Raw genomic sequence first — 19,877 nt, forward strand, 5'->3', positions numbered from 1 at the left:
AACATTTTAAAAATCTCAAAACAATACATGATGTCAGACCCCAAATGACCTCTGGAAAAGCAGTTTTCAGTTTTTTTTCAAAAGGCAAATAATGCTAAGAAAAATAAACCTCCAGCAGGAGGCCATTTAAGAAGGCTAGCCCCCATCACATACAAAAAAAACAACAAAAAAAAACAGTGGTTCTGGGCTTTGCGCCCTATCTCTCCAAAATGGGGGACAACCAGCTCTTTCCCTCAACACAGTCTAAGCAATTGGGCCAGGTTATTAGGGAGGTATCCTGCAGGTAACCAAATGTGAAGAAAAGAACACACTGTACAAAAGAATGCAATATGTGAAGATAAACTTGCTAAAAATGAAGTAATCAAATAAATTGCTATTTTATAATTTAGAGACAGAGTAACATCAATTCCAAATGAAGAAGTTAATGCATGCTATCTTTCTTCAAAATGGTATCTTCCTAATAGTTACTGTATTACAACTACCACAACTGCAGATCATTGGTCATGATGGGATCATTGTTTAACAACCTAAAGCATACCCCATGGGGAATACCAGAGTATACATCTGGATTATCTAAGAGGAATTTTAAAAATCAATGCAGAGATTATCAAAATAGGTATTTTGTGGAATTTTTAGTGATAGTGATCCTTAAAGACAAGCTAATTCCATTTTCTCTTTTAAAATCCTATACATTTCTCTTCTCTTCAAAGCCCACCAAACTGGAATCAAAATGGTATCTCTAGATTCACTAGGTGGAATGCAGCAAATTAAAAAGGAAAGAAAATATCAATTAATTAATTTTGATTTTATAATACTAGGGCAGCCGTTTGGATTTCTACATGAGAGACCATGACATCCTGAACTATTAATCTCCAGAACTGGAAAGAGGAGGCTTTATTTCTTGAGACAGTTATTACTATCAAAACTACATCTTGATATAGCTGGCATGCAAAATTATATTCTAAAACAAACAACAATTTTGTTTTTCCTGCTATCTTTGATGAAACAGAATTTCACCCATTTCAAAAAATAATTGTTCAGTGGATCACATCCACTCATCTTAAATATTTCTGTTCTAAAATCATGCAGGAAGGGGATGAGAGTAAAACTTGAATATTTGGCATGCATACAGCACTGTACCTTCTAAGTACAATCTCAGTTTTTGAATCCAGTTTTATTTCCTCATGGTAGGCTGTTTTCAGTTAAACTTCCTATAAAGCACACAGTCTTTTTTACCACCCTAGGCTCCCATCTTTCTCTCCAAACACATACACATAAAAACAAGAAAACCATCTGCTAAATGTATAATACCTATTCTGTTTCTAGAGAAAAAACAGCTTACTTTTCCCTTGGAAATCTGCCCAGTCCTGACCCCAGGTCCTTCCTGCTTCTCCCACCTCCTGGCATATTTCCTTCTCCAATTTCCTAAGAGTGCAGCAGTTTCCGATCTGGTTTATTTTGTTTTCTTCAACACACTTTGACAGGTGACTGAAAAGTATTAGAGTATACTCATGCCTCGTTACCTTTCTCCTTTCCAATTAATGACAAGAAGAGCTTAGATAGGGCTACTTTGCTTTTTGGTCTTACAAGGTTGGTTGTTGTTTTTTATTTCCCTTTTTAAATTGGAGATTCAGGCCCCTGCCAGACATTTTGAAGTGTCTGGATGCAATGTGGTATCCATATGTTAGAGCACGGGTGTCAAACTCGATCGCGTCACGTGACTTATCATGACGTAGCATGACTTTTTTGCCTTTGTGGAACCAGGGTAGGCGTGGCCTGCGTGTGACGCATCCGGCCAGCAGGCTGCCAGTTTGACACCCCTGAGTTAGAGGATAGATATTCTTTACCTAATAAAGCCAAACATAGCATCATATTTGTGTTTAAATCACTGGATTTCAATAAGGGAATTCATTAAAGGAACTGAAATGGGAATGAGGAAAAGCCTACTTCTTATACCGCTACAGTAGAATCTGGAAGACAAGTTTTAGCATTCCTGATTTTGATTTTCTTGATGCCTCAAAAAAAATATGATCACATTCTGAAAAAATATTGGATTCCTTTCTTATTTTTATTTCCTATAAATTGGCAAGGGAATATAAGGTAGTTTATTCCTATCTTAAGGTCTTTCTATATTTTTGTATTTTTAGAAAGTATGGGCTCATGCCAGTTGTTGTTATTCAGTTTTAGCCTATTTGGCTGGAAATCCTAAATAGAAATATTTATGCAATTAAGTCATTTGCTCATAATTCTGGCCAACAGAATAACTATTCCCAAATTAGGGAACAAAAGTCCGTGAACACATAAAATTAATAGTTTAACTATTAAATTAGAATTCCAAGTTACATGTTACATGGCCAAAAATTGTGCATCTAAATCCAAGAGGGGGGGGGAGGGTGTTACGTGCATAGTTGATATGTAAATATTTGGAGATATATTTCTTCTCAGAACATGATTTATAGGATAGTGCCAAGAGCAGCAGGGAATTGTTATAAACAGTAGGACTAAGAAAAAGAACTCTATTCTATAATACATGAAGTTTTAATTTTTTCCTGATCTAGAAATATCTTAGCATCATTTTAGTATTTATCATAAATATAACCTATATGACATTTTTAAATTTGGAGAAGAACAGAGAAGGAGGTTATCACCAGGAGGTTATCAGGTAAATGAGGGCAGATATGATATTGTTGCCATTACGGAAACATGGTGGGATGAAACCAACAAATGGAACACACAGCTAGAAGGATTTAAATTACTTAAAAGAAACAGACCAAACAAAAGAGGAGGTGGAGTTGCTCTCTATATAAGAAATAACTACACCTCTACAGAAATAGAGCACAACAATGATGAAAACTGTCCTGAATGCATTTGAGTATAAAAGGGGGGGAAATGACATTGCCATAGGTGTATACTATAGGTCACCCAACCAAACAGAGGAAATAGATGAACTTTTTGCAAGTCAGCTAACTAAGGTATGTAGGAAGCACATCACAATAGTAATGGGGGGACTTTAATTACCCTGACATCAACTGGGAGACAAACTCTGCACCAAATGGAAGATCAAACAGATTCCTGACAAACCTAGCAGACTTTTGTCTCCCAAAAAGTAGAGAAGGGAACTAGGGGATTAGCCAGATTGGATCTAATCCTCACTAATAGAGATGAAATGATAGAAGGTGTTGAAGCCACAGGAACCTTGGGGGGAAGTGATCATGCAATATTGGAATTCAACATTCTGGAAGCACAAGCAATAGAACACAGTCAAACTAGAGTCTTGGACTTTAAGAGAGCTAATTTCAATAAACCTAGAGACAGATTGGGAAGGATTCTATGGATGAGAATCCTCAAGGGAAAAACAACTCAAGAAGCTTGGGAAATTTTGAAAAGTGAGATAATAAAAGCCCAGTCTAGCACAATACAAACAAAGAAGAAAAATAACAGCTCTCAAAAGAAACCAGCATGGCTGCATAAAGAACTCTTTGATAAATTGAAAGATAAAAAATGGAAAGAGAGGCACATAACTAAGGCAGAATATCAGCAAATAGCCCGTGCCTGCAAAGATGAAGTGAGGAAAGCTAAGGCTCAAAATGAACTAAGGCTTGCGACCAAAATAAAAAATAACAAAAAAAGCTTCTTTCAACATGTAAAAAAGAAGAAAAAAGTGAAGGAAATGATTGGTCCATTAGTGGGGGAAAGTGGCAAGAAGGTGACAAGCAAAAGGGAGAAAGCAGAACTATTTAACTTGTTTTTTGCATCTGTCTTTACACAAAGGGAAAAAACAGTCCAACCTATCAAAAACAGTCCCATAAAAAACAGATTAGAAACACAAGTTAAGATAGGCCAGAAAGTGAGCACCTGTCCAGTCTAGACGAGTTCAAATCACCAGGACCAGATGGATTATGCCCCAAGGTTCTCAAGGAACTGGCAATTGTGATCTCAGAACCACTGAAGTATATTTTTCAAAGATCCTGGAGCACTGGGGAAGTATCAGAGGACTGGAAAAGAGCTGATGTAGTTCCCATCTTCAAAAAATGGAAAAAAATAGATCCAAGAAACTACAGACCTATCAGCCTGACCCCAATACCTGGGAAGATTCTGGAAAAGATAATCAAACAATGAATCAACGAACATCTAGAGGGTTCTAGGGTTCTTTGCAGCAAGATTTTGCCCCCTGTGGGACAAATCTTTGCCCTTTGGCTGTTTAAAGTAACCAAAGAATAATGCCTCATTGAGGGAGGAGCCTTTTTCCCACCTAGACTCAACTCTGAGCCCAATCCCCAGACTGCCCTCTTTAGGCAAGGCTTTGGAGAAAATGGTAGGACAGTTACTTTATTTCCTCAATGCTAGCACAGGAGAAAGGCCAATGGCTGGATAGCAATCATTAGAAAATAAAGTGCCCTGATGAACAATTCGTAAGTTTTGAAGATTGTAGAAAAAAAAATAGACAAAACTCAAACTATGATGAGCTCCAGGACTGAAAGTGCTATCACTATAGTGTTTGAAAACAAACTGAAGAAGTTTGATGGACTGGTGGTATTCCCACCAAACAATTCTGTAAACCGAGGATATAGGAATCTGCATAAGCACTTTAACCCATATGTGTAAATCACAAGACCACAATGAAGAATCATTATTTGAGTACTTGCATAGCCCTGGACAGAAAAAGAAAATCTAGGCTGGCTACAAGACAGAAGAGAGAACAAATGGAATGAAAGTATATTCCAACATAACAATAAATGAAAACTATTCTATGAACATATTGACTGAAATCTTATCCAGTGTTCATAATTAATGATTAGTTTTACAATGCTTACTGTATGGAAAAAAAGTTACCTAATACATACTTTTTGAAGTTAGAATTAGACATTGATCTGTTTCTGAGTACAATTTCATAGGAAAAAAATGGGGGGGGCCCCCGAAATCCTCTTGATTGTTGCTTTTGGTCTTAAACAGCTAGAGAACTGAGTAAGTGAAATTCATCTTTTTTTCATTTAATGTTATTAAGTTAATTTTTTGATCACTTAAAGCATCGGAAATTAAAAGACTACCCTTGACATATTGAGGCAATCATCTTAAAGAAAGACTCATAAATCCATCATATTAGAGCAATCCAGACTCCAATCCTACTCTGATAAGGAATTTGATATTCTTAATGAACGCTCTTGCTTAAGCTCCTGAGCTATTTGAACTTAGACACCCAAGTAACTGATTAAGGCAGCTTCTCAACTGTGGTATTTTTCAATGAAAACTGAAGAACATTTTAGCTGCTTGGGCATTCTAATATATTTATCAGAGCTGATTTTAGGTACATGCTTTATGATTTATATTGGAATCTACTGATTTCTTGCAACCTTTTATCTTTGCAATATTAAATCAAATTTTATTGTATTATTTTTACTTGCATATGAGTATTTGAATAAAAATGTTAACGTGTTAGTGTATACTGTATAGTAAAGGATGATTCTAGTGCAGGAGTAGGCAACCTTGGCTCTTCTATGACTGGTAGACTTCAACTCTCAGAATTCCTGAGCCAGCCATGCTGGCTCAGGAATTCTGGGAGTTGAAGTCCACGAGTCATAGAAGAGCCAAGGTTGCCTACTCCTGTACTAGTGAATTTGTCATCTTAGGAGTACATTTTGTCTAATTTAATGTCCCACAATAACAGTTTCAAAACTGACATTACAATTATCTTTTGACTTGGATAAAACAATATGCACTTATTTTTACACTCCGTGTAGGAAGCTAAAACTTGCTTCTGTTATTTGGTATTAGGATACTTTTGGTTTGTCTTATGATTAGCCCCATACAGCAAATTTTGAAACTGCTAACCTTCCAGATCTGTGATTACCATTTCTTGTTTGTTTCTCAGCTTTGCTAAATTTTTAGCTTTTTCTTCTTCTTCAGCCAGCTGTGAAGTACATTCTGCAATTCTGTCCTCCATTAATTTCTTTTCCTAATTGAATAAAAAAGCAAGAATGAAGTAATATATACATGGGAGTCAAAGAATAAGATACAAACTGTGCAGCTGTCATTCCAACCAACCCAATTATAAAGTATGGTTATAACAAAGTAAGATTCTCCACTGTTTTAAAATATTTTGATCCTCCTCACATTTTTTAGAGCAACTGTTACAGGTTCACAGAAAATGTATTTTACATTTAGTTGTTAACAGACATCTAAAAATATGTTTATGTTTTATATTTAGCAGATGCAAAATATATTGAAAACAAAACTTCTAGCATGTATTTTATCTCAATCCAATTGCTATCACTAACCTGATTCTTTCTGGATGAATTGAGGCTTTGTATCATGCTGATTAAGAAGGCTAGGTTTTTAATCCAATTTGAAGAATGTAAGGTTGGAGAGTCTCAGATCAGCAAAATAATTTTCTGGGTTTTCATTAAATGAGCTTATTTCACCAGTAAATTTGTATGTTTGAGGCATTCCAAGCTACAGCTAGTCATCTTGAAGGTTCTAAAATTACCTGCTATTTGTTTTGAACAATCCATTAAAGTTTTGAATAGAATCAATAATATTAATACATTACAAAGCCTCAATTCATCTGGAAAGGATCAGGTTAGTGATAGCAATTGGTCATTAACATAAGAAGTCCTTAATTCCACATGCTGCACCAATTATAAAACTTGGTCAAAAACAAACAGCAAGAATAATTATTTGTATGATTTTTGATATCACTGTCTGAAGCGTAATGACATTTGATAAGGATGATATATGATTCTAAACATCAAATATCAGCAATCAGGTATTAAATTTAGGCTATAAGCTCACAAAAAAGAGAGGGAAGAAAGTGTAGTGTAGTGTAGTGTAGTGTAGTAGAGCCGAGTAGGACAGGACAGGACAGGACAGGACAGGACAGAACACTTTACTGGCAGAGTGTGAGTGGACACAGAAGGAATTTGCCTCTGGTGCATAAGCTCTCAGTATACATACAAACAATGAAGTAATATAGTCATAAGATATCAATAGGAGAAGGTAGTAGAAAATATGAAAAGAACTTATTGCGTTACATGCCTAATAAGTCAAGGTTTCCTAATATCGTTGATTTGGGGGATGAGAGAAGATAATGTAATAGTGATAGAATCCTGGAATGGTTTCAGCATTCTTGTTATAAGTTATCTTCATACAGCCATGGCTACTATAGAAAAGCATATTTGTGAATGTCTATGGAGATTTTCAGTCATCCAGGTCACGGTGGTCCCAAAGATACTTTTTCTTCCGAAAAGGCAACCTTTTTTTTTTTGGGGGGGGGGGGGAGCACATTTGGGACATATTTGTGAAAGTACAAGATAGATTACTGGAAATAATCAAGTGAAAGTTTAATTCCCTTCACCATTGCTTTATTAGCACAATAGTTTTAAATGGTTGCTGTCTGCGAAACGTTTCACTGATAATGTAATGGATTCACATACAGGAAAAAGTCAGGAATCAGTATACAGACATATATTTAATACACAATTCTTTTACTGGAGCAAATTCCCTTTTAAATGTAATGGCCAAACCAAAAAGAACTTTCTTTCAAAAAACATAAAGCTACCTGTATTTTAGCTTGTGGATTTTGGAGTTCCCTTTATCTATTAAATACAGTAAACACGCCAGATTTTAATGTTTCAGACAGGAGACGGTAATGTAATAAAACAAATTTATGTCTAATCATTGCAGGCTACTTTTCTCAATCTTAAAAATGGCCAGACATAGCATGTTATCCATAGTTACCATTGTTCATTTACTAGCCAATTTTGGCCACATTGATGCACAGGAGAGGAATACCCGGTTTTGTTTTTTTCTCACCTTAAGAAATTTGGAATTCTGGTCTTCCAATAATATGATTTCTTCCTCCATTTTCTTTATTTTTGCTTCAGCTGTTACCTTCTCAAGCTGTAGCTTCTGTCGAGCTCCTTCTTCCTCATCAAGTTGCTCCTCTAGATCCTGAAAAACAGAAAAGAGGTCATAATTGTATTGGGTTAATGGAAGAGGCTAATATTCCCAATATTTAGGCAGAGTTTCTAATAATCCCATCATCGCTCCATTGAGCAACACCTGTATGTGTGACTGCATTTTTTTCTTTTCGTTCTGAAGCACTTGATTCCGTTCCTCCTCCTCTTCTACCCTGGATTCCAAATCATGCAGAATTTCTTCTAACTCTTGCTTCTTGGCAGCCAGGCGAGCTCTCATCTCTTCAGCCTCAGCAAAGAGTTCTGTCTCCGCTTGCAGTTGTTCGGCAAGAATGTTCTTCTCTTCTACCAACTACAAACACAATAAGAAAAATCTTTCAATCTTTTAGCGTGCTGTCAACAAGCAGGAACAATTTAAGGAGTCCTTGATTCTCTCTGAGCTTTCTTGTTTCCTTGCAGATGTTTCATTACCAAAACTAGGTAAACATCTTCAGTGCTAGTAGCTGATGTTACCTAGTTTGGGTAATGGGGTGTCTGCAAGGAATCAAGAAAGCTTATAATAGAGTTAAAGTATGTTAATATTTGATTGTATTATGTTTGGGTAGTATTATTTAGATATGTGATGATATGTGCTTATCCCTGTACTCATTTCTGGGAAATCCGGGGGGGGGGGAATGAAGGGGGTAGAGATATGCAAAATTTGGTGTATTAATATGTTATAGAATAATGTATTTTTTTTAAAGAGGAGGTGTTCGATTAGCACCCCCAAACTGCATCCGAAGGATGAGGAAAGGAAGGAGGNTCTGGATGAATTGAGGCTTTGTATCATGCTGATTAAGAAGGCTAGGTTTTTAATCCAATTTGAAGAATGTAAGGTTGGAGAGTCTCAGATCAGCAAAATAATTTTCTGGGTTTTCATTAAATGAGCTTATTTCACCAGTAAATTTGTATGTTTGAGGCATTCCAAGCTACAGCTAGTCATCTTGAAGGTTCTAAAATTATCTGCTATTTGTTTTGAACAATCCATTAAAGTTTTGAATAGAATCAGTAATATTAATACATTACAAAGCCTCAATTCATCTGGAAAGGATCAGGTTAGTGATAGCAATTGGTCATTACCATAAGAAGTCCTTAATTCCACATGCTGCACCAATTATAAAACTTGGTCAAAAACAAACAGCAAGAATAATTATTTGTATGATTTTTGATATCACTGTCTGAAGCGTAATGACATTTGATAAGGATGATATATGATTCTAAACATCAAATATCAGCAATCAGGTATTAAATTTAGGCTATAAGCTCACAAAAAAGAGAGGGAAGAAAGTGTAGTGTAGTGTAATGTAATGTAGTAGAGCCGAGTAGGACAGGACAGAACACTTTACTGGCAGAGTGTGAGTGGACACAGAAGGAATTTGCCTCTGGTGCATAAGCTCTCAGTGTACATACAAGCAATGAAGTAATATAGTCATAAGATATCAATAGGAGAAGGTAGTAGAAAATATGAAAAGAACTTATTGCGTTACATGCCTAATAAGTCAAGGTTTCCTAATATCGTTGATTTGGGGGATGAGAGAAGATAATGTAATAGTGATAGAATCCTGGAATGGTTTCAGCATTCTTGTTATAAGCTATCTTCATACGGCCATGGCTACTATAGAAAAGCATATTTGTGAATGTCTATGGAGATTTTCAGTCATCCAGGTCACGGTGGTCCCAAAGATACTTTTTCTTCCGAAAAGGCAACCTTTTTTGGGGGAGGGAGCACATTTGGGACATATTTGTGAATGTACAAGATAGATTACTGGAAATAATCAAGTGAAAGTTTAATTCCCTTCACCATTGCCTTTATTAGCACAATAGTTTTAAATGGTTGCGAAACTTTTCACTGATAATGTAATGGATTCACATACAGGGAAAAGTCAGGAATCAGTATACAGACATATATTTAATACACAATTCTTTTACTGGAGCAAATTCCCTTTTAAATGTAATGGCCAAACCAAAAAGAACTTTCTTTCAAAAAACATAAAGCTACCTGTATTTAGCTTGTGGATTTTGGAGTTCCCTTTATCTATTAAATACAGTAAACACACCAGATTTTAATGTTTCAGACAGGAGAGGGTAATGTAATAAAACAAATTTATGTCTAATCATTGCAGGCTACTTTTCTCAATCTTAAAAATGGCCAGAGATAGCATGTTATCTATAGTTACCATTGTTCATTTACTAGCCAATTTTGGCTACATTGATGCACAGGAGAGGAATACCCGGTTTTGTTTTTTTCTCACCTTAAGAAATTTGGAATTCTGGTCCTCCAATAATATGATTTCTTCCTCCATTTTCTTTATTTTTGCTTCAGCTGTTACCTTCTCAAGCTGTAGCTTCTGTCGAGCTCCTTCTTCCTCATCAAGTTGCTCCTCTAGATCCTGAAAAACAGAAAAGAGGTCATAATTGTATTGGGTTAATGGAAGAGGCTGATATTCCCAATATTTAGGCAGAGTTTCTAATAATCCCATCATCGCTCCATTGAGCAACACCTGTATGTGTGACTGCATTTTTTTCTTTTCGTTCTGAAGCACTTGATTCCGTTCCTCCTCCTCTTCTACCCGGGATTCCAAATCATGCAGAATTTCTTCTAACTCTTGCTTCTTGGCAGCCAGGCGAGCTCTCATCTCTTCAGCCTCAGCAAAGAGTTCTGTCTCCGCTTGCAGTTGTTCGGCAAGAATGTTCTTCTCTTCTACCAACTACAAACACAATAAGAAAAATCTTTCAATCTTTTAGCGTGCTGTCAACAAGCTGAACAATTTGAGGAGTCCTTGATTCTCTCTGAGCTTTCTTGTTTCCTTGCAGATGTTTCATTACCAAAACTAGGTAAACATCATCAGTGCTAGTAGCTGATGTTACCTAGTTTGGGTAATGGGGTGTCTGCAAGGAATCAAGAAAGCTTATAATAGAGTTAAAGTATGTTAATATTTGATTGTATTATGTTTGGGTAGTATTATTTAGATATGTGATGATATGTGCTTATCCCTGTACTCAGTTCTGGGAAGTCCGGGGGGGAAGGGGGGGATGAGGGGGGTAGAGATATGCAAAATTTGGTGTATTAATATGTTATAGAATAATGTGTTTTTTTTAAAGAGGAGGTGCTCGATTAGCACCCCCAAACTGCATCCGAAGGATGAGGAAAGGAAGGAGGTGGGATGTGTAGGGTAGTTGAAAGAGAGGAGGAGGTGCAGGTAGGAGGGGAGGAGAGGAGGAGGGAAGTAGGTAGGAAGGGTGAAAGAGAGGGCGGATGCAGGGGGGGGGCTGCCGAGCACCTCTGAAAATATGGTTATGTTATGTTTAATATGTTTTTTTATTAATGTACACCATATTTGTATTTAGAATTTGTTTATTTGAAAATTAATAAAAAATTGAAAAGAAAAAAAAAAGAAAGCTCAGAGAGCACCCAGGACCCCTCAAATCAACTCTGACCTATAAATATTCTCAACAATCTATCAGAATTTACCAGCTATTGGAATTTGACATAGTTTTCCATATTGCAAAAATGATGTCAACAGCTCTTAACTTAACTCAGCAAGTTAATATGTCATAATAATTTTGCTTAATTGGACAATCAGCCTATAAAGCCAATTAAAGTTGTAAAAATCTATTTGTCACAAAAAATATTTTCTCTGTTGTAACGTGTGTTCAAATCACACTTGCACGTAAGATATGGATGATTAGCATTGTATAAATCAGACTGTATATAATGACCTGCTGATGCTTTCTTTCCATCTCTTCTAGTTCTGCTTCCACTTTACTCTGTTTCTCTTTCACCTTTACCAGTTCCTCATCTTTAGCCTGAAGTTCTTCCTCCTGACGAGTAACCTGAAGCAGAGGCTTCACCTACACAATTAATCAAAAGCCACAAGGCCAGAAGTTAATGTCAGTTCTCTGCCATTAAGAGTTCCATCACATAATTTAGAGATGAAGAACAATCATCTACCTTTGTGAACACTCTCCACCACTGCCAGTGCCTTAGTTTCAAATATGCTGCACAATTTCTTTGTAAAACTTTCAATGCACTCAGTTGCTGCTGCTTCTTAGCAAAAGCTCTGAAGACAAATCAAGAAACCTTTTTTTTTATAAAACAGTTGAAAATTTCTGCATTTTGTCAATTAGCTCAAAATATTGGCTTAATAACAAAGCCCGATTAAAGTACAAAGTGATAATAACACTTCTAGATGGAAGGAACTATAGCTAAGCAATCAATGAACAAATCATGCACATTACTTTAAATGTAGTACTTTTGGTTAACCTAAACCCTTTAAAGGATTTCGCCAAATCTTGTCCATAAGGAATAAAATAATATTACTACAATAACTTACTTTCTGGCCAAGTATCCCCTACAAACAGCTTGGAAGAATATAATGATGTCCGTTATCTTCAAATCTCTTTCTTCTTCAAGATGCGCCAAAACTCCAGCTCGGAAAAAAATCTTGCTCTGACCAATTCTATAGAGGTTAGGATCCAATTCCAGTGCTCTGATCTATGCAAGAGCCAAATCCATTTATTTAAAGTAGGGAGAAAATAAATGATGAAACCTTTTAGATGTGTTATATTTGTATATAATAGCTCACCATTCTCTCACAAGCTTGCTTTCCATCCATAAAACCCTTAGGAATTGCATTTGGAGTCAGGATCTCATACCTATGAACAGAAAACAAGTAGATGTTGGTAAAGTCACAGATATCTATTCTTCCTGGGAAAAAAGACTAAATGTTAATAAACAACAAAAACAAAGTTACTTGGACAAAGTGTATTAGATGTATTGAAGTACCTCTGTCTAAATTCTTGGAACACGATCCTGTTTGGAAATCCCTGTCGACAAATCCGTATTCCTTCGAGAACACCATTGCAACGGAGCTGGTCTAGAACAAGATGGGGATCCAGCTTTCCAGCCTAAATACACAGACATTCCTTTTAGCATTTTTTCACTAAAAAATATTAATGTCTAATCACTCAAAAATCAAAGTGCTCCTCAGTATCCATATACAACATGAAATCAAAATGTTTCAATATCGGCAAATAGAGATACATAGTATGACCCCAAAACACACAAGGGGCAGTTATTGTATCTAAGTCAAATACAATCCCTGTAACAATACATACCCTCTTCTCATGATTTGGAATTATGCAGCGAACAAAATTTGGGTTAGTATTTCGTAGTGTGGCCATCAGTTTGGTGAGTGATTCTTTGTATAGCTGCCCTACTGTACGGAACATCCCCTTCTTGGTCTTATAAGCTGAGCCAAATGCCGTCTCTGTTATTCCAGTGACTTGATCTAAGCCCACAATACGGTCCACTGCAGGCAACAAAGAATGTACAGTTAATTGGTCCATAGAGGATTCAGAAATAAAGACAATACATATAAATAAAAGGTGCAATAAATGTTTTGTGAGACAATATTGAAAGGGGCCATCTGTGCCAAAGCAAATAGGTATGCATGGAAGTAGCCGGACTGAAAGCAATGCGCAAGGCAAAAATACTGTAGCTTTGACAATTATGAACTAGAAAGAACAAAAAGTTACTATTTTACTTTTAGTTGCACTACAGCCATTCCCTTTTTATAATTAAAATAAATTTTTTGACAAGAATCAAGTGCGAGCACAGAATGAATAATGCTGAAAAATTTATTATATAGCCAAAGCAAATGACTAAATGGATTAAACTCTGCATTAAAGACAAAATATTACCATCCTCCCAGAGTATCTTTGCTTGAAATAAAGTACAGTATTTCCTATAAAACTGCAACATAAAATATGGGTTTCAGCTTTTTCATTATATTTTCCTATTATATCACAAAAATACTAGTTATATGCTTGTCATATTGACATTAATTCAGCTGAAATATCATCAGTTTTCTATGAAGAATAAAACTGAGGAAAATTTGATTTAATTAGTTCATTCCAATAAAATTAACCCTAAAGACAACTTCTACTCTGAGGAGAAATATCAAGCAACCAGAGATATATATTTTGGCCCAGAAATAAAGCAGAAATGAAATAAAGTAGCTGGGGTGAGGACCATCACACTGTCATTCTAAAGAACTGAACATACCACAGTCTTTTAACATTCCCAGTCACAAAAATATGTGCAGTTAAATCAAAATGTACTTAACATGTTTCCTAAATAGAATTAAGAGTTAAGTATCTCTCCTTAATCCGTGAAATGCATTTTCACATTTTAAATGATTAAAAGAAATGAAGGGGGGAGTAAATTACATGTTAGAAAAAACTAAAATTTATATATCCTAAATATAATAGTTATGCTGACAGGATGGCAATTCATGGTACTAAAGAAATTTATTCTATAAATTTAAAAAATCCTGTCTGATTTCAAATCTATCAATGCTATGTTTAATCATGGGAAAAATCAACTCTGCAGTAGCAAGTTAACCAAAACTCAAATTAACTAACTGTCATGGTTCCGACAGATGAAACCCTTCCAAAGAAGGGTAAGCAGCATTAACACTAACAACTGAGAATTGTAAACGTATACAGCGATTCCATCGCTGACTATAGGGGGCGAAACTTTGGCCCCCTCGGATAGGGTGCGCAATCTGGGTGTCCTCCTGGATTCACGGCTGACACTGGATGATCAGTTGGCGGCCGTGACCAGGGGGGCGTTTTATCAGGTCCGCCTGATTCACCAGTTGCGGCCTTTTCTGGACCGGGACGCCTTGCGCACAGTCACTCATGCTNCCGTCGGCCAGACAGTGCCGGCTGGCGACCCCAAGGGGGAGGGCCTTCTCTGTGGGAGCTCCCACCCTCTGGAATGAGCTGCCCCCAGAGATCAGGGTGATCCCTGATCTCCCTTCCTTCCGCCGCGCCCTTAAGACATGGCTATTCCAACTTGCAGGACTGGCCTAGGGGAAAATTTTAATGGGGTTTTAAAGCAATTCTTAAATTAATTTGACCAAATTATTAATATTTGTTTTTACTTATGTTTTTAAATTTGTAGTTTTTGGGGATTAGTGTTTTATCTGGTTGTTAGCCGCCCTGAGTCCGTAAGGAGAAGGGCGGGATATAAATTAAATTAATAAATAAATAAATAAATAATATAATCATTTCAAGTTTAATAAAATATATGATTTGTTTTGTGTGTAGATTTCAGAGGCCATAACAATTTCAAGGCAGTACAACACATAAGCAGGTGTCACAATCCCATACTTCATTTTGGATCTGTAATAATAATTTAATGCAATAATAATACATTCAAGTATATTTACATTCTTTATAAAATAGATTACAAGAAGACTACTATAAAATATTTAAGAAGATTTGTAAAGAGTTATAGTGCTAAGGCAGTTTTTTAAATACTAATTTTTATTTAAATTTAGATATTCCAGTTTGAGAATAATATAGGTAAATGTAAGTTATAAGTATAGAATTCAAGCAGGCTACGAGAGGAGAGCCAGAACACTTCATGGGGCAGTTCTATAGCTAATGGCATGAAATTTTTATTGCCCAGGAAGGAAAGGATCATATGACCCACACTTCTAGTAATAGCAAGCCTCTAAGCTAGCTATTACTAATCCAGCATGTTCTGCCCAACTGCTGACTTTCATACAGAGCACAGCCAGAGGAATCCATACACTAGAATAAGTGTTAATTCACTTTCCAGATAGTCTAGCAGAAACATCAGTGGAAGAAAGGTGTCAATATAACTCTGGTTCCCAATTGTACTGATCAACTGGACTGTGACTAGCACCTTCGTTATAACAAAGTAGGAGGAAACCTCATAGCAAATATCAAATTTTACTGAGTTACTGAAGGATTGAAGGAACTTTGCCAGGCACCCTGTCCATGAGTCCAGATAATAAACGTTATCACCAATGTATCTGAACCACATAAAAAAAAATCTCTTGGGATAGGAGATGAGGATGCACCATGCTGTAATAAATAGCTTTAAAGATACTGATATTCACCTACTTAGACATAGAGTAGTATTTCAACTTCCTCATCAAGGAAGAATGGGAAAGATTTTTTTTTTTGATAGGAATATTCAATCTGAGGAAAAATAGATTCAGCCTTTATTTAAGTTCTGAGAAGCTGCTAAGAGACATAAGGCTATAGTTTAAAATAGTGCTGACAATCAATAGACAGCACCCAGTTTACAAATCTCATTTATAAATCCTAGAGATTTCATTAACAAAACTGAGGCAAACTATCAAATAAAAAGAATTACTTATCAATTTTCAAAGGAAAAGGAAAGGAAAAAGTGGATTTAAAACATTCAGTTGGAAAAACCCACAAAAATTCTAAAAAATACATATAAAAGTCTAAAATCCTGGTTTGGCCCGCTTGTATAACATCATATTCATACCATGCGTATACCATATATCACAACATCAAGCCATTTTATAGGAATATATGTGATAAGCACAGTCACAAAAATGGGATTAGAATGAAGATGGGGACATTAGAACAAAGCTACCCTATAACAGCCAAGAAAGTTGAATATCAGAGTCTTGAAGAAGCAGGAGCAATTGATTTCACAGAATCAGAAATTAGAAAAGATTATGAGAATCACTAAGTCTCTACAATGTGTGTGAAAACCAAACAAACCGTTTGCAAGAGGCGACTACTTAGCTTAATAAAAACTTCCAGAAGCGAACAACCTTCAGAGGTAGACAGTTCTACTGTTATATGCATTTTGAAGAAACCTAACTTTTTATGCTTTTGGAAAAACTTGTCTTTGGGATATATTTCACATGGTAAGAAGTACATCAAATATCTCTAATAAACGTTTTGTAACCACTAAAACTTGTATCTCTAATAGGCATTACAATATACATGTGTGATAATCAGGTATGATGAAACCTCAAATATTCTCATCCTAAATTGGAATCTAATACAGTAGTGAGAAAAAATATGTAACTGTGCCTCGCTGTTCTGTTTTGAATGACTGAGGAGAAATATGGGTAGCTAGGCTCCATTTTGGTTTGTTTTAAAGAAGTAAATATACTCATTCCTAAGAAGGATAACTGGTTACTCTATGGATTCTTATTTTGTCATCATTGAAGCTCTAGTTCAAGAAAAAATTATTCTACTTAAGTTTGTCATATACGGTATATCCTGAATTTCCAGCATTCCTCATCCTGTCACTAGAACTACAATCAGAATTAGAATCAGAATAGAGCTGGTAGAGACCTTGGAGGTCTTCTAGTCCAGCCCACTGCTCAAGGAGGAGTCCCTATATCATTTCAGACAAATGGCTGTCCAGTCTCTTCTTAAAAACCTCGAGTGATGAAGCATCCACAATGTTTGAAAGCAAGCTGTTCCACTAGTTAATTGTCCTCACCATTAAGAAGTTTTTCCTTAATTCCAGGTTGCTTCTCTCCTTGATTAGTTTCCATCTATTATTTCTTGCCTTGCTTTTTGGTGCTTTGGAAAAATACTACTTCAGTGATCCTAAAATTTTGGGGGGACTCAGAAATGATATGTATTGGACCTAAAAGCTACGACCTTTCTCATGTCCCCTAATGTTCTAGCATCAAGGTTCTTCTGTCAACCAAACTGGAATGTTAATTTGCAGCCAAGTCAACATTTATTTATTCATTTAAAACATTTATAGTGACAGTGTCATGGGCATCAACACATTTTCAACACCCACTGACAATATTCATGGAAATATTTTTTATTAGAATCCACATATGCGGATGTATACACATATATCAGTGGCCCCCAACCTTAACGGCCCGGTGGGGGGGGAATCGGGCTGTGCGAGCAGTGGGCTGCGGCACATGTGCATGTGCAACTTGACTTGTGCAAGCAGCAGGCCGGCGCACACACACATGCAGCTCAATTTGTGCAAGTGGCAGGCTGGCGTGCATGCACAAGCACACACTGCTCAACTTGCGCAAGTTGAGCTTCGCATCTGTGTGCAGGCACGCCACCCACTGCTCATACAAGTTGAACTGTGTGTGCATGCTGGCCCACCACTCGTACAGGCCAGTTCCAAACAGCCCACGACCTGATAGTGGGCCCTGCCCTAGTGATTAGGGACCCCTGACATACACAGATGGCCAAAGCTTTACAAGATGGCGAAACAGTATTTTTTTGGTATTTTTGCAATGAATCATAGGAGGCTTCAGACAGAAACATCATAATAACTTTCACACTAAAGGTTACATAATGTCTTGAGAAGTGAAAGCTGATATTTCATGAGATTTGGAACTTTTACCGAGTCTGAGCCATCTACTTCTTTCTCCCTGTTTTTAATCATTGGCTCCCACAGCTGAAATGCTATTAGCCTCCTGAGTAGAGATTTTAATTTTTTTGCACAAATAAAGTGTTTGTTGGTATTCTCCACAGGAATCAATACCTATGATCAATTGGTGATCAAAAACGCCTGCTTATTCAGTGTTTCAGATTTAGCAAAATACTTTTCTTCTTTAGAATAAACAATAAAAGAATTCAAAATATTTTTAAGCAACGATGAACAGAAAGCTAAATCATTTAAGGAAGAAATAAAAAATAAGAACGTATGAATTAGCAGTAGAGTACAACAAGACACAATGAGACAGAAAAAAACAGCCAAGTAGCATCAGGTATAGAGATAAAAATGTAAATCACATGATTTTCCGCTTCCTGGATAATAGAGATTAATCTAATGTTGATGAACCTACTGCTCATTTCAAACTGAGCACATAATATTTTGCTACACTTCTATTAGTAGTCCTTGATGAGTTTTCCTGGTAGCAATGGAAGGCAGCAGGACCATGTAGCTTTCATTTTAATTTTCCAGAATCCCTCAAAGCAGGGATTCCCACTGTGATTCATAACCCAGAGAGTTATGAGCAATAGGGTACCATTTTTAAAAATCCAGATTGTATTTTGCAGACAGTTTAAACACAGTCAAAATGTGTTCCAGCTTTGTCCATGCAAGGTTCAAAAGATTGACAACTCTGGTGATACATAGATTAAATTATAAAATTATTAGCTTTGTTAATGTAAGAAGGGATGAGTACAATATCAGGGGTCAAAATAGCAAACTTTTGACTTAATGGCTTGTGAAATTAAAACCTGTTTGCTGCATAGCACCACATTTTCAAATGTAGCATATCACATAAAGACAAATAATGCTGTTTTATTTGTATAAATATAACATGGACAAAAATTAGACCAACAACAACACTTCTAAACTGAAATATCCAAAATTATCAAATGGTGTCAGAAAAGCAAGCTCGTGTTTTAAAATGCAGCTGCTCACTTGCAAAGCTTTTTCAAAGTGCAGTAGAAAAAATGAGATTATTTGATGCAGTAGCAACTGAATAGTAGGCACACAAGAACACTTGCCTTGTGCAGATAACACTAAGACTAGGATGAAATGAAAAGTTCATGCTGGCCTATAAGCAAAAGGAAAAAAAAAACCCAAGATTTTTCCTATAGGTTCAAGTCCTGCTTTTAGGAGCCCCGTTTATTTTTTCATACATTCACCTGGTGCATCAGGAAAACCAGGAACATTGTCATAGAAAGAGGCTCTCTGAATATTGTGAATGTCTGTGGCACAGAAACAGCAAAAATAAAAAGCAGATATAGAAGATAATCCAGTTAGTAAAAAACCACCACTCAGAATTTCAATGAAGCTTTAACAATATACTGTATATAGTCTATTATGGGTATTAGGAATGGTGTATTCATTTCAGAACTCAAAAGACTAATAGCTGGTTGCAGCAGCAATTAGATATGAGCAAATATTAGCCTATATAAAATAGTCACCTCAGCTGTTTATCAATAAAGGGTTTAGTGCAAAATATCCGCATACTGTAGTATACTCAGAATTAATTCACAGGTCTTCAACATGAAATATTGTTAGCACAATGAGGCATTTAGACCAGCATCCTATGCTTACAACATGACATGGCGATACATGAATACCACATGCAACACTCATGTACTATCAAAGAAATG

At 36.2% G+C, this 19,877-nt stretch overlaps 1 protein-coding gene across 3 annotated transcripts in view; it reads right to left on the reverse strand.

Moving 5' to 3' along the window:
* Positions 1 to 19,877, reverse strand: part of MYH10 (myosin heavy chain 10) — an 86,977-nt gene that overhangs the window by 20,850 nt on the left and 46,250 nt on the right. For 2 of the 3 annotated variants that reach the window (XM_015821708.1, XM_015821704.1), the window contains 10 exons: positions 19,404 to 19,466; positions 13,071 to 13,264; positions 12,739 to 12,860; positions 12,539 to 12,608; positions 12,287 to 12,447; positions 11,905 to 12,013; positions 11,673 to 11,804; positions 10,454 to 10,660; positions 10,205 to 10,342; positions 5,830 to 5,953 (listed from right to left, as the gene is read on the reverse strand). In XM_015821708.1, coding sequence (XP_015677194.1) covers positions 5,830 to 5,953; positions 10,205 to 10,342; positions 10,454 to 10,660; positions 11,673 to 11,804; positions 11,905 to 12,013; positions 12,287 to 12,447; positions 12,539 to 12,608; positions 12,739 to 12,860; positions 13,071 to 13,264; positions 19,404 to 19,466 — 1,320 coding nt within the window. The remainder of the gene's footprint in view (positions 1 to 5,829; positions 5,954 to 10,204; positions 10,343 to 10,453; positions 10,661 to 11,672; positions 11,805 to 11,904; positions 12,014 to 12,286; positions 12,448 to 12,538; positions 12,609 to 12,738; positions 12,861 to 13,070; positions 13,265 to 19,403; positions 19,467 to 19,877) is intronic. The other variant, XM_015821706.1, reaches the window with a different exon arrangement.

The sequence above is a fragment of the Protobothrops mucrosquamatus genome, unplaced genomic scaffold, assembly GCF_001527695.2.
Source record: "Protobothrops mucrosquamatus isolate PMUCROS unplaced genomic scaffold, P.Mucros_1.0 scaffold1384, whole genome shotgun sequence".
In the NCBI taxonomy this organism is placed as follows: Eukaryota; Metazoa; Chordata; class Lepidosauria; order Squamata; family Viperidae; genus Protobothrops; species Protobothrops mucrosquamatus.